The sequence below is a fragment of the Sander vitreus genome, chromosome 1 (assembly GCF_031162955.1).
Source record: "Sander vitreus isolate 19-12246 chromosome 1, sanVit1, whole genome shotgun sequence".
NCBI classification, from domain to species: domain Eukaryota; kingdom Metazoa; phylum Chordata; class Actinopteri; order Perciformes; family Percidae; genus Sander; species Sander vitreus.
Window position 1 is genome coordinate 21,251,704 of NC_135855.1, and position 12,894 is coordinate 21,264,597.

General features: G+C 39.4%; 1 protein-coding gene across 1 annotated transcript in view; it reads left to right on the forward strand.

The window, feature by feature from the left end:
• The first annotated feature begins 217 nt into the window (after window positions 1-217).
• Window positions 218-12,894, forward strand: part of plekha7b (pleckstrin homology domain containing, family A member 7b) — a 69,580-nt gene continuing 56,903 nt past the window's right edge. Inside the window, exon 1 of the mRNA XM_078247821.1 lies at window positions 218-508. Within this exon, the coding sequence (XP_078103947.1) occupies window positions 435-508 (74 nt within the window). The 5' untranslated portion in view covers window positions 218-434. The remainder of the gene's footprint in view (window positions 509-12,894) is intronic.

Consider the following 12,894-nt stretch of genomic DNA (forward strand, 5'->3'; position numbering starts at 1 on the left):
TGAGGAACACATATATTAGAAGAGAGCAGAGGAGAGGTGAGGAGAGAGAGAGTACCACTACAGGGAATGAATGTGAGAGACGTGAATATGATTATATGGGTAATAGCTAATGCTTTCTACCTAGGGTTTTACTTGGTGCTCTAGGGCATCTTACATGATGTATTGGTGAGGTTGGCCGGCTTTAATAATACCTATCACAAGCCTAATGCTCGCGGAAACGGGACAGTTCAGTGATTACGTGTATTTTTAGCTCCACCTCAGCAACCCAACACATGAGAAGCGGGAAAGAGGATGTTTTGAATGAATCTACGCCACAGTGCTCGCACGCAGCAGAAGACGTCAGCAACAGCAGCACTACCAGCTGAGAGGAATACACACACAGGCACCACTGAGAGGAGCAGAGCAGAGCACAGTATCACAGACCTGCAGCTAACATGTTGGGCCAACCAGGACAGTCAACCTTACATGTCCCTTACAAGAGGCAGCCAGTGTATCATGCGACTGAAAGGTGTGTATACCAGCCCCTCTCCCAACACATATGTGGGGTTGTATTGCTACGTAGCTACTCAGGAGGTGTGTCTGCTAAAGCTTTCCAGCAGCTGCAGGAGATAAAGTGTTACGAATTGCATGCCGTTAAGTGTTTGTACAAAGTATGTGATCATTTACATGTACACTGAACATTGTCACTGTCTGTAGTTCGTTTTTGTGACAGAGAAGGCAGCTGGCTGTTTTGCCTTTAAAACCCTTTGGATTGCCTTTAGGGAGTGCGTACAGCAATGTGTACTATTGGTGCAGTCTCTCCAGGAACAAGAAGACAGAGAGGGAGAAATAGAGAGAGAGAGATGCCTACTGCAGTGCCTCATGATCACAGGTCACTGACTGCTGTGTTGATGTCAGCAGAACTGTGATCTCTTAGGCTGATTATGATGCTCTTCTATATACATGGTTAATGTGGGATGTCTCTATAGGTTAGATTGTAGTGGAGGTTTGATGCAGTCCTCCCCACCTCTCAGTGAACAAGAGATACACTTCTCAAAGGAATGTACTTGTTTACATGGGTTTGCTTCTCAATCCTTAGCACAGCTGCTATCAGGGCCCACACACAGACAGACCCATAGAGATGTACTGTATATATACAGACTGACACATGTAATGTGCCTCATATTATACTTTTCCATGCACTGGCGGACTATTTTGCTCTCTTTTTTATGAAATTGTATGTTTTTTGCATTATTGGCTTAAGCAACACCACTGGGAGCTCTCCAGCCAAAGTGTTTCACCTACTAGTCTGTATCAGTATCAAAGTGAACTGAACCTGTATGTTGCTGTATATGGCCTGCTATACATTAACACAGTTTAAAAACCAGTGAGTTACCAGTACAGTCACAGTCAGATTTCCAGATGTATGAAGTGGCAACCTCTAGTTTTTCAGATGTTCTTTAGGCAATTCTGTCTATTTTAATGTGTTGTGACATGGAAACAATGCCATGGATCCATGCACAAGATATCAAGCTTATCATTCTGTCAGGGTCTCGATGTCAGCGGCAGCGATAAGGTTACTTAGCCTATTCATCATTCCTGCATGTGCTCCCTCATCGGTCAGCCCTCTTGCTGTGCTCTCAGCCACAGAGGCAGCAGGTTGTAAACACCGCAAAATTTTACCTACAGCATGAGTCGCAGATCACATAAGTTGAAAGTTTGGGTCAACTTTGAATCAATATTACTTTTGTGGCAGGATACATAGCTGCATTTATAACCTAGCTCATTTTAAACCAACATCAATGAGCCTCTGGTATGTTTGTCCTACCAGAGGTATGTAATGATCGGCGTTTAGCTTTGTCTGGTTCTACTCAGGGCGTTGAATAACATCTGAGTTGATGTTTAGTTCAGCCAGGCAGTTCCAGTAATGTTGAGTACAGCCCAGTCACACCCAGCCCAGCTCATCCTTCCCCTTTCATCCCTCAGCGACAGGGTGAAATGTGGCCAAAAGACACAGTGCTTCATTTGTATGCTTAGCTGATATAGAGGTCATATTTTTGTTAAATGCGGCATTAAATGGCCTAAAATTGGTGCAGGGGACAGAATATCCATGGATAGAGGGGTGACAGTATTAGAGAAAGGAGTGGACCTCTTCTTAACCACAGACATTCTGCACATTTCCATGTAGACTTAGCACTTCTAAGAATAGACATAATGATGAAACCTAACAGAAGGTTGAGATATCTGAAAAGGGAGTGCATTCTCTGTGTATTAAGACCGTGACCTTTTAAATTCCCCAGATTTTGATTTAGATCAGCCTCTGTGAGTGGGTTAGAAATTCTGGGGAAGGGACTGTTCTGGTTAAATCTCAATCCTGCTGGCCAGTCATAGTTTTAGAGCTGTGCACCAGATGCGGCCTCCAGTACCTTCCTCCACTGATGCCTGACTTAATAAAACAAGCTCTCCCCACACTCTCAGGATACAGCGATCTAAAAATAGCCTCTAAATTCACTTGCCCTCTGCCAGCCAAGTGGAACCTCACCTAATTCATTTAATCCATCTGTTTAATTTTCTCAATAAAATGATAATGTGATAGCCTGCATACTTTAGCAACAAAGAGGTAAAGATGTTGAGTGGTCCAAAACCAAATGATGAAATCACTTTTTATAATTAGTTACACTGTGTGTACTATGTTGAAATAATCAATATTTGATGTCTAATCATGCAATGTGGTGATCTAATACCAGAGAATAAATCGACAATTTAGAGTGAACAGATTGTGAGAGAAGTCTACAGTGCTTTGATAGCTTTGTGTACAGCATGTTTATGCAGAACAGCTGTGAAGACACTGTTTATTATACTGCATAATATAACAAGACAATGACACAGTTTGCATCCTAGTGAGAGTCATGTTTTTTAGGCGACTGGGGCCTCTGTGTGTGGTGCCTGTATGTTGTTCATTGACACTGAGCATTGCAGTCATGGAGTAGCTGTGTTGTCTTAACCCTGTGTATCGCTGTAATGTAACTTCCCAGTGGGAGTTTGTTCAGTGGCTGCTTTTGCTCTGCGGTGTGGTTCTGCTCAGATTCTGTAATGGGAACTGCAGGAGAGAGGTCTCTCCAAGCCTGGAGCCAGTCTGGACACAGTTAACTCACAGCAGAGAACAGATAGTATCACACACACACACACACACACACACACACACACACACACACAAAGAGTTGACTCAGTCTGCGGCACGTGAGTGGAGGAGCAAGTATTTGCCAATCTTGATGAGAAGTCAGAAATGTCTTTGTTTTCCTCCACTGGTAACATGTTATAGATATACTGTACATACTGAAGCAAACCATGTTGTAAAGACAGGTCTGCTGCAGTAAAGTGTGCTGTGCTATACACGCTTGGACACACTTAGGGCCAAGATTCTCTGCAGCAAAATTTACCAGACTAATCAAATTTCTACCATAGAGTACCTCCTCTATATTTTTGCTTAAATGTGATGACTCTGTCTTTTACCACTGTACCAAATCCCAAAGAGTAAGGGACCGTTCGGTATTTATGGCATGGACCACCGGAGGAAAATAGGGGAGGGTCATGTCTTTTGTTCTTTGTTGAGGGGAGGGTCACCCAACATTTTTTAGTCTGGGGGGGGGTCACCCAACTTGATGAATGTATTCATGAAAACAGCAACATTTCAAAGTGGCTTGTTTGGTGCATATTTTTTCATGTAGCTCTTAGTCTCGGCCCTCCTTCGCCATCACCAGATGGGTCTGACCCATGAGTTTGCTGGGGGGGGCAGAGGGAGCACTGCCCCCCTGGTGGCTGAAACAGGTAATTGCATTGTTTAAGAAATGAGTGGAATAATTACATCTGGCATGACCAGATATTTTATAAATATCTTAAATAACACAAAACAACTAAATTATGGTAGGTAATGCATCAGATTTCATATACTGCTTTAGTAAAAAAAATAGTACCTGGCTGACGATGGGAGCAGCAGGACGCAAAAAACGAAAATTACTGTTGCACTAGTCTGGACATCTTGCCGTGCCAACCTTGCAATAAAGGTTTTCTAAATGCCATGTATATAAATGTGATGTCAACTTACTAATTGATTGCGGGTTTTGTGTAGATTTGGACTTTTATACGTTTATTCCACTTTGTTTAAAAATGTAATTTAAAATCTGCTTTAAAATAAACATATATGTTTTGGAATATAATGTTCAGCTTCGGCATCTTTACCTATGTGCTAAATATACGACTGAGGAAGCCTAGTGACGAGTCCATAGCAACCAGTGTTGAATTTGTTATTTTCCAGTGTCCTGAATCGTCTCAATGTTTTATTGTTTTATTTCATATGAATACTAGTTTACTAGAGGAGTAACTTAGTATTTGAAGTAATGCAGTAATGCAGGAAGTGTGCATTTAGTTTCCATGCTTATTGTGTTTTCACAACTATGTTAGTGAGTAAATCTACTGAAATGGCCACCACACCATAACAGAAGAGTGTGATGTGTAAGATGAGAGTGCAGAGGTTAACTTGTGTATGTCATGGCTGTAAAAAATCAAATGGCATATGTACATCTTTGCTAAGTGCAAACTAGCACATAAGGGGAGGGTCATTCCTCCTTTTCAAATCATTTTGGAGGGTCATAGAAAAATAATTACTGGCGAGGGGAGGGTCAAGTCTTTTTAGCCTAAAGGTCCCAAAACTCCTCCGGTGGCCCCTTAAATAAATAAGGAACAGTCCCTAATGTAATGTAATCAAGGGACTGAACAATATATTTGTCTATTATTGTCTCATTGTATGCTTTACAGAGCATTATTCTCTACTGTCATCTTGCTGACAAAGGTTCCCCAATGTTTTTTCACATGTGTGTGTGTGCGTGCGCGTTTGTGTTCATGTGCGTGTGCGTGTGTGTGTGTGTGTGTGTGTGTGGCAGGCAAGGGTTGGGGGTAAAAGGGGGTATTTAGTGTTTGGATGACATACAGTAACAATGCCTTGGCTTTGACATGAATGTGTAAGGGATTTAGACATGTTTCCCAGCATGAAGGTTAGCTGAATCCGATTGTTAGAGGATCCAGTGGCTGTTTATCTGCCCCTCTGCTTTTGGACAAAAGCACTGGCAAGTGACATGGCTTTCATGAAATGGTATTAGAAAACAGGGATTAGCCTGGTTCATATAATGTAATCCTTAAGGACACAATTAAATTCAACTATGTCCTGTTTTCTTTCTCTGTAGGGCTGTGACGGTATGGATTTTTTTCTTACCCTGCGAAGAAGCAACCTTTTTTTTGTTTATTTTGAACATGTAAAAAAAATAAAAATAATAATAAAAAAATATATATACATATATATATATACACATACATATATAAAATTAAAATGACAGTTAAATAAGGACATGTACTTCTCAGCACAATCTACGAAAGTTATTCAAATAAGAAATTCCCATGTTCAAAATGGAGTAGGAAGAAGTTCATAAACAAACTTTTCTAGTCATACCCCCTTTCTCTATTTTTATCTTTTAGTTAAATACAAAACAATTCAACACAATTCTTCTTTACATACACATACACCGTATAACTACCTACCTACAGCTCACATACATACATGCATACACACACATTTACAATTATTATTTTTTTCTTTATTTTCCATCTATCTTCTTCCTTTCCGTTTATCAATAGTAAATCAAATAACAACACATCCATACTAAACTTAGTTAATAGGTTCAAGAACCATACAGTCAGTATCCAATACGATCACCTCGAGACCTTTTCGTATCCATTCAATATATTCATTTCAAATAGTCTCTTAAAATTGCTCATTGTTGTACATTATTTCATCTCTTCACTGCAGTTGTTCCATACATTAACTCCTTTGATTGTGATACAGTTATATTTAGCATTTGTTCTTATAAGTTTCTTTTGAATTACAAATGTTCCTCTGAAGTTATGCTTGCTCTCTCTCATTTGAAACAACCCTTGGATAGTGTTCGATAGCTGTTGACTTTTTACTTTGTACATAATTTGTGCAGTTTTAAAGTCAACAATATCTCTGAATTTGAGTGCTTTTAATTTGATAAAAAGTGGATTAGTTGATGCTCTATAAGTGGTTTTATTTACAATTCTTAAGGCTCTCTTTTGAAGAATAAAAATCGGTTCAATGTTCATTTTGTAAGTGTTTCCCCACACTTCCAAACAGTAAGTAATATATGGCAGTATGAAGGAGCAATACAATGTATACAATGAGCGTTGATTTAATAGGTAATTGGTTTTATACATATATGACCTCAGTATGGCGATTAACCTATGTTAAAACCCCTCCCCCCAATTATATTAATTTATTATATAATAATATAATAAAGAAAAGATAGACGAGAACAGTTATGTTTGAGTTTATTATACCCTGACATCCAGATTTAGGTCCAGATGTTTTCCCAAGAGCATGAGCATTAATGATTGATGATGATGAAAATTGCAAATATCGATCCATGCCGAACAACAGAATAAGATGCTCTTCCATGTTCATCTGTGTGCTGGCCCTCATTAGACAATTTAACTGCAGCTTTTACACCTCTATTACCCTCAAATGGGATGTCATCAAAGATATTTACCAACCTACTTACCCATTTCGTCAACTACCTAGCTAGCCAGCTACCCACCTAGTTACCTGCTTACCTACCAACCATTATTTCATAGGGTGGACACCAGTTCCATTAGTTACTATATTCTATTATTGTTTAGTCAAGCATACAACAAAAGCTGTGCTTTATTAGTCATCTCATTGTTTATTCAAGTCATTGGATTTGTGTTTTACCAGCAAAAATACCAGCAAAAGATGAACTGGAATTTCTCTTTAATTGTCTCTTTAATCGGTTGATGTCATATGGTCTCTTGTTCAAACAGATCTCTGTCTGTTTTTAACATTTACAATTTGAGTTTTTTTGTGACATTTGATTTATTTTTCATGTTGCAGGATTATGGGGTTTAGAGATCAAACAGATAATCTGACCGTGAACATATGCAATTTGTGTCTGTGCGTGTGTGCTTAGGGGAGTGTGTATGTAGTATGACAGATTGCCTAACTTTGGCTGAATCAGACAGGATCATTCATTTAGTACTGTAAAACCTCAGGGAGCAGACAGCTCTTTTGAGCTTGAATTTATTTTAAGATCTACACGTTATAATGACTACATTTCTAAATGAAGAAGACAAAGAAAAATGCTTGGAGGGAGTCTAGCAGACGATAATTGCTACTGCATGGGCCTTGCATTGACAACTGGCTGCAGGTAGGCAATCTTTGTTTTGATATAGTCAAGTCAAGTCAAGTCAATGTTATTTGTATAGCACATTTAAATGAACAGTTGACCCAAAGTGCTTTACAAGTAGAGCAGAGAAGGCAGAAACAGTATGCCTTAAAGATACATAATCAAGTGTGCAAGGTACCATTAATATAATTAAACAGAGAAAGAATTAAATAAAATAACATAGCGAAAAAAGAAAAAAAACAAAACAGCAATGGAACGTTTGTAAATACAAAAAGATAAGAAAATGTTGAGTTCAGTTCATAGCTCTGAAAAAAAAAAAAAATCTAAGGGAGTTAAAAGCAAGAGAGTGAAAATTTGTCTTCAGATTTGATTTAAAACTAGTAATTGTATTACATGATTTGATATGGGGTGGGAGAGAATTCGGGGGCTAGAGTTTGGGGGCTACTACAGAGAAGGCTCGGTCCCCTCTGGTTTTTAGGCATGTCTGGGCGATGACAAAGAGTTGTTGGGTTGTGGACCTGAGTGCCCTGGCGGCAGAGTAAGTAGACAGGAGATCGGAAATATATGGAGGGGCTTGACCATGGAGTGCTTTAAAAACAAAAAGTAAAATTTTAAAATCGATTCTGAATTTCACTGGCAACCAATGAAGCTCAGCTAAAACTGGAGTTATGTGGTCATATTTTTTGGTGCCAGGAGTCTAGCAGCAGTATTCTGGACTAATTGGAGTCTGTTTAAATTATATTGGGTTAGGCCTGTGAATTGCAGTAGTCTAGACGTGAAGTAATAAAAGCATGAATGATTTTCTCGAGATCGTTCTTAGATAAAAAGTATTTCAGCTTAGCTACTGTTCTAAGCTGGTAAAAGCTACCTTTAACAACAGAGCTGACTTGTTTATTAAAATTAAGAGAGCTGTCAAAGAGAACACCTAGGTTTCTGACCTCGCACTGTAAATTTAAAGGCCAAGGGCGTTGCTCAGGTTGTTTGTAGAGGTGGGGGATCCAAATAAAATCATATCAGTCTTCTTCTCATTTAACTGGAGGAAGTTTGCTGCCATCCAGGATTTAATGTCTTCCAAACAGCTAAAAATGTTGTTAATTGATGAGGTGCAACCAGGGGAGATGGGTAAGTACAGCTGTGTATCATCAGCATAGCAATGGTAATTTACGTTATGCTTTTCAAGGATAGAACCAAGGGGCAGCATATATAGGGAGAATAACATGGGGCCCAAGAACTGATCCTTGGGGGATGCCACATTTAACCTACTACCCACTGGAGAGGAGAACTTAGTACCCAGTTTGACCGAGAAAGTTCTTTCTGTCAATATGATTTAAACCAGCTTAAGACAGGGCCCTGTAGTCCAACTCCATTTTCCAGGCGATCAATAAGAATGCCATGATCGATGGTGTCGAAAGCAGCGCTGAGGTCTAGGAGAATGAGCATTGCACGTGATCCAGAGTCAATGGAAGGTAAGATGTCATTATACACTTTGAGTAGGGCAGATTCCGTGCTGTGAAGGGCTCTGAAGTCAGATTGGAATTTATCCAATATATTAAAACTATTAAGGAAAGAGGAAATCTTCTGGACAACTACTACAACTACTTTTTTCCAGGATTTTGGACAGAAAAGATAATTTAGAGATGGGTCTATAATTACTAAGGTCATTGGGGTCAAAATTATTTTTTTTCAGCAGTGGTTGCACCACTGCATGCTTGAAACCAGAGGGGACAACACCAGTATACAAGGAGCAGTTCACTATAGCCAACACAATTGGACAAAGAACATCAAACACTTCTTTAAAGAGTCTTGAGGGGATGACATCAGAGGGGCAGCATGAAGGCTTAAGGTGAGAAACTATCTCAGACAGCTCAATGGAAGATAGAGGAGTGAAATGCTGGAGGATGCTGGTGGGTTGTAACAGAAATGCAACCCTGGAAAGTGATATTAGATCTGATATTAGATCATATGATACATATGATATGTTGGAAGGAGCATGTGGCTACTTAAACAATAACTGCAATTGTTTTGCTGCACAATGCTGAGACCATAGATGGAGGAATGTCCCTATCTTGGTCTGCTCTTTGGTAAAATGTCTTTTATCTAGTGACTAGGAGGATTATTGTCTTTTATCAGAATGAAAAGCCTACTGTACACTCCTCCACTACTGTTTTGCAACCCAGCATACTGTTTACCGCTGCAAGTGATTTATTGTGAAATTCTGAAGACAAAGCTGTCATCTCCGGCTGACATCTGTGCTGCAGAATTGCTGCAGAATTCAGGACAAGCTGTCTCACCATAAATTCTCTTAAAGCCCTAAACAGCAGCATAAGTAGGCACTTCACATGGATATACACATGCACCTTGTAGGAAGATGGCTAAGAGGCCGTGCAGTGATCCACCATCTCCATGTAGAATCTGTTTTATCACAGGGAGGATCCTGTGACAGTTCTGACAGTGTTATTTGTATGAATATCCAATTATAAATGCAGTTACATAGAAGTATAATAGAGAGCATGTTTTTTTCCAGAATCCTCTCCTCTCCTCTCCTCTCTGGATTTTGCTTTGGCACTCATCAGAGAAATGGTTGAGAAACATATTTAATCGGATTGGATGAGCAAAAAAGTCTGCTGTGTAAACGCATGTGTACGTGTGTATGTATGTGAATATTGAAAGGGTGATAGAATGATTATATAGGGTATTTTACACTGTTCCTTAAGGTCTCCTAATAGGGTATGTAACATTGGTTGGGCTGAAAATTGCCCGAATGCTATTTTATTAGGGCCTTAACTACCCTGTGAATACAGTTCAACAGTCCCGCCCCTCCTCTGAGAGACCTTGGGTTCCGGAAGTAAATTTCCCATTCATTTCTCCCATTGACGTCTGGGAAAATCCGTATATAAAGAGTTTTAGACCATGCCTTAGGCTAACCAACTGGGACGTGACTCATAAGCATACAACGTATCATTTCGAGTAAAATAACGATCAGAAAATCCCCAAAAAGTCAAAGGTACAAGACTGTGTACACATCGTCATCTCAGAGCGAAGGAAATACTCATCCCATAAACCACCGCGCACCACTGAACAAAGGAAGCTAACGTTAGCTAACCGCTAGCTGAGACAGCATGTAATAACTTTAAAATACCCTCAAAATAAAACCTGAAAATAACCGTTAACATATATAACGGCTGTTACATCAGCTGTAGACGGCTTTACCCAGTGTTAAGTTTGAGTTAACGTGATTTTACACTGAATCAAGCTGTCAGCTAGCAGTTAGCCGAATTAGCTGTTAGCTAAACTAACATTAGCTTAGTTAGCTTATAAAGCTAACTATGGTGTCCGATTTAAATTTAATGCATTTTTGTGAACATTAGAGATTTCTTTAGCTGCTACTGTCCCTTCAATCCTATGAATTGCAGCTAGCTGCAGGCCCTGGCGCTCCATCAGGGCCTTGACATTTTGTAGTCCAGTAACCCAGAACCAGTGACTTTGCGTGGGTATGGAGCGCCGCGGGCTTCCCTTCGTGACGGATGTCCAGCTAGCTCACAGCGAGCTGGAGTCTATGAAGTAGGACACGCCGGGCGGCGAGGCAGCACCGGCCGCTGTCACGTAGCCTGCTGAGCTCCTGCTGAACTGCGACACACAGTCGGACAAAATTTGCAATTAGCCATCAATTTTCGTAAAACTGCCCATATTTGACCTCTACATAGTTGATTTCTCACATAAAAAAGTCTCAGAAGTGAATTTAGTAATTAAATAGCGGACCTCTGGAGATCTGCATGACCTAGCTAGATTCAAAAGACTAAGCTGACCTCAGGTCAGTGGTGTAGCCTATGCAAATGTTGGGGCGTGACAAAGACTATTTGATTGATGGATTTGAGATGCTGACGTCAGCTTCCAGCTTTGTTAAGATTCACCCGTTTTCAGCGGCAGTTTCAAAATGTGAGATTTGCAGAGGATAGGGGTATCAATGGGATTTTGAGCTTCTATGTATGTCATATTTACCCACCGAACTGTCGTTATTCAACTATGACAAGGTAAAATCGGTTTTGCATTCTATCACCCCTTTAAATAATATTTCTCCACTGCAAACATAGAGGGTGAGTGGGTGTCACATGATTGGTCAGACTACACCGTGTTCCAAATTATTGATGATTAAGATGAAGTGTTTTTTTACACTGATTTTCCTAAATAGTTGAATAGCAAATGACAGTCAGTATAATTTTCAAGTCACCAATCGTTAGGGTATAAGTCGAATTTCATTGAACAAACCACCCAATGAAAACAGTATTTTTTTTTAAAAATAAAAAACTCAAAATTCACCGTTCCAAATTATTATGCACAACAGAGTTTCAAAACATTATATAGGTTGTAAAGAACTGAAAATGGTAATTTGCTGAATTTTCAGCATTAGGAGGTCATATTTACTGAAATCAAAAGCTATTTCAATCAAACACATCTTAACAGGGCAAGTTACATGTTAACATATGACCCCTTCTTTGATATCACCTTCACAATACTTGCATCCATTGACCTTGTGAGTTTATGGAGAGTTTCTGCTTGAATATCTTTGCAGGATGTCAGAATAGCCTCCCAGAGCTGCAGTTTTGATGCAAACTGCCTTCCACCCTCACAGATCTTTTGCTTGAGGATGCTCCAAAGGTTCTCAATAGGGTTGAGGTCAGTGGAGGATGGTTGCAGTGGGCCCAGAAATACATGAAGACTAATTTTCAAACAGTCTTGTTTACTGATGAGTGCTGTGCAACCCTGGATGGTTTAAAATATAATTTGCATAATAATTTGGAACACAGTGCAGATGGGGACATCGAGGGGGGTGGAGAATAGTTAGGATTGCTGTACTTTGCCACTACATTGATGAGAAGAAAGCATACCACAGCTATTCTTGATTCTACCGTTTAAACTAGTTGCACAACTAGATGCAATACAAAATGGTGCAAATGTTACCATTCTTATAAAAAACAATCTTTGTATTTCAATGTACATGTTGCTTCTACATTTCAGATGCATTGAATGCAGTATTATTATTGACATATCTGCTTTTTAAAAATGTTGACAAGGTCGTTGAAGCTACATTTTTAACTTTTGCTCTCAAGGATACTTACACTTTGTATGTATCATCAGTCCTCCCATTAAAGACATAGCGATACGATGACACTGCCTTGTTTTGGTTCATAAATTACCCATCTTGTGGATACAGACAATTAGGTTGGGTGGAAGGAGAGGGAACCCAATATCTCCTTTGTCTGATTCTTTTTTCGTTGAACCTCAAGCTCTCTAATGTTCGTAATTTTTATTCTGCTGACAGTGCGATGATCATTTTGCTAGTTAAGCCTCCTACACATGGGTGGAGCTCCCTGAAGGGATTCAAGGGTGAGTCGGTCAAATTCAAATGAATTACTACTTAAGTCTCTTTCTTGGGGATGTTAATAAAAGTTTAATCAGTTACCACCATTTCACACTACGAGAATTGTCTTCATTGGAATGTTTTATTGAAAATGAAACTGATGTTATATATTTGGGGATATTGTTGCCTGTCAAAGATATATTATCTGACAGTATTTTACATCCTACATAATGTTTTGTTGTGCTAATATACAGTAAGGTCTCTTGGTGGTTTTGTTTAGCTACA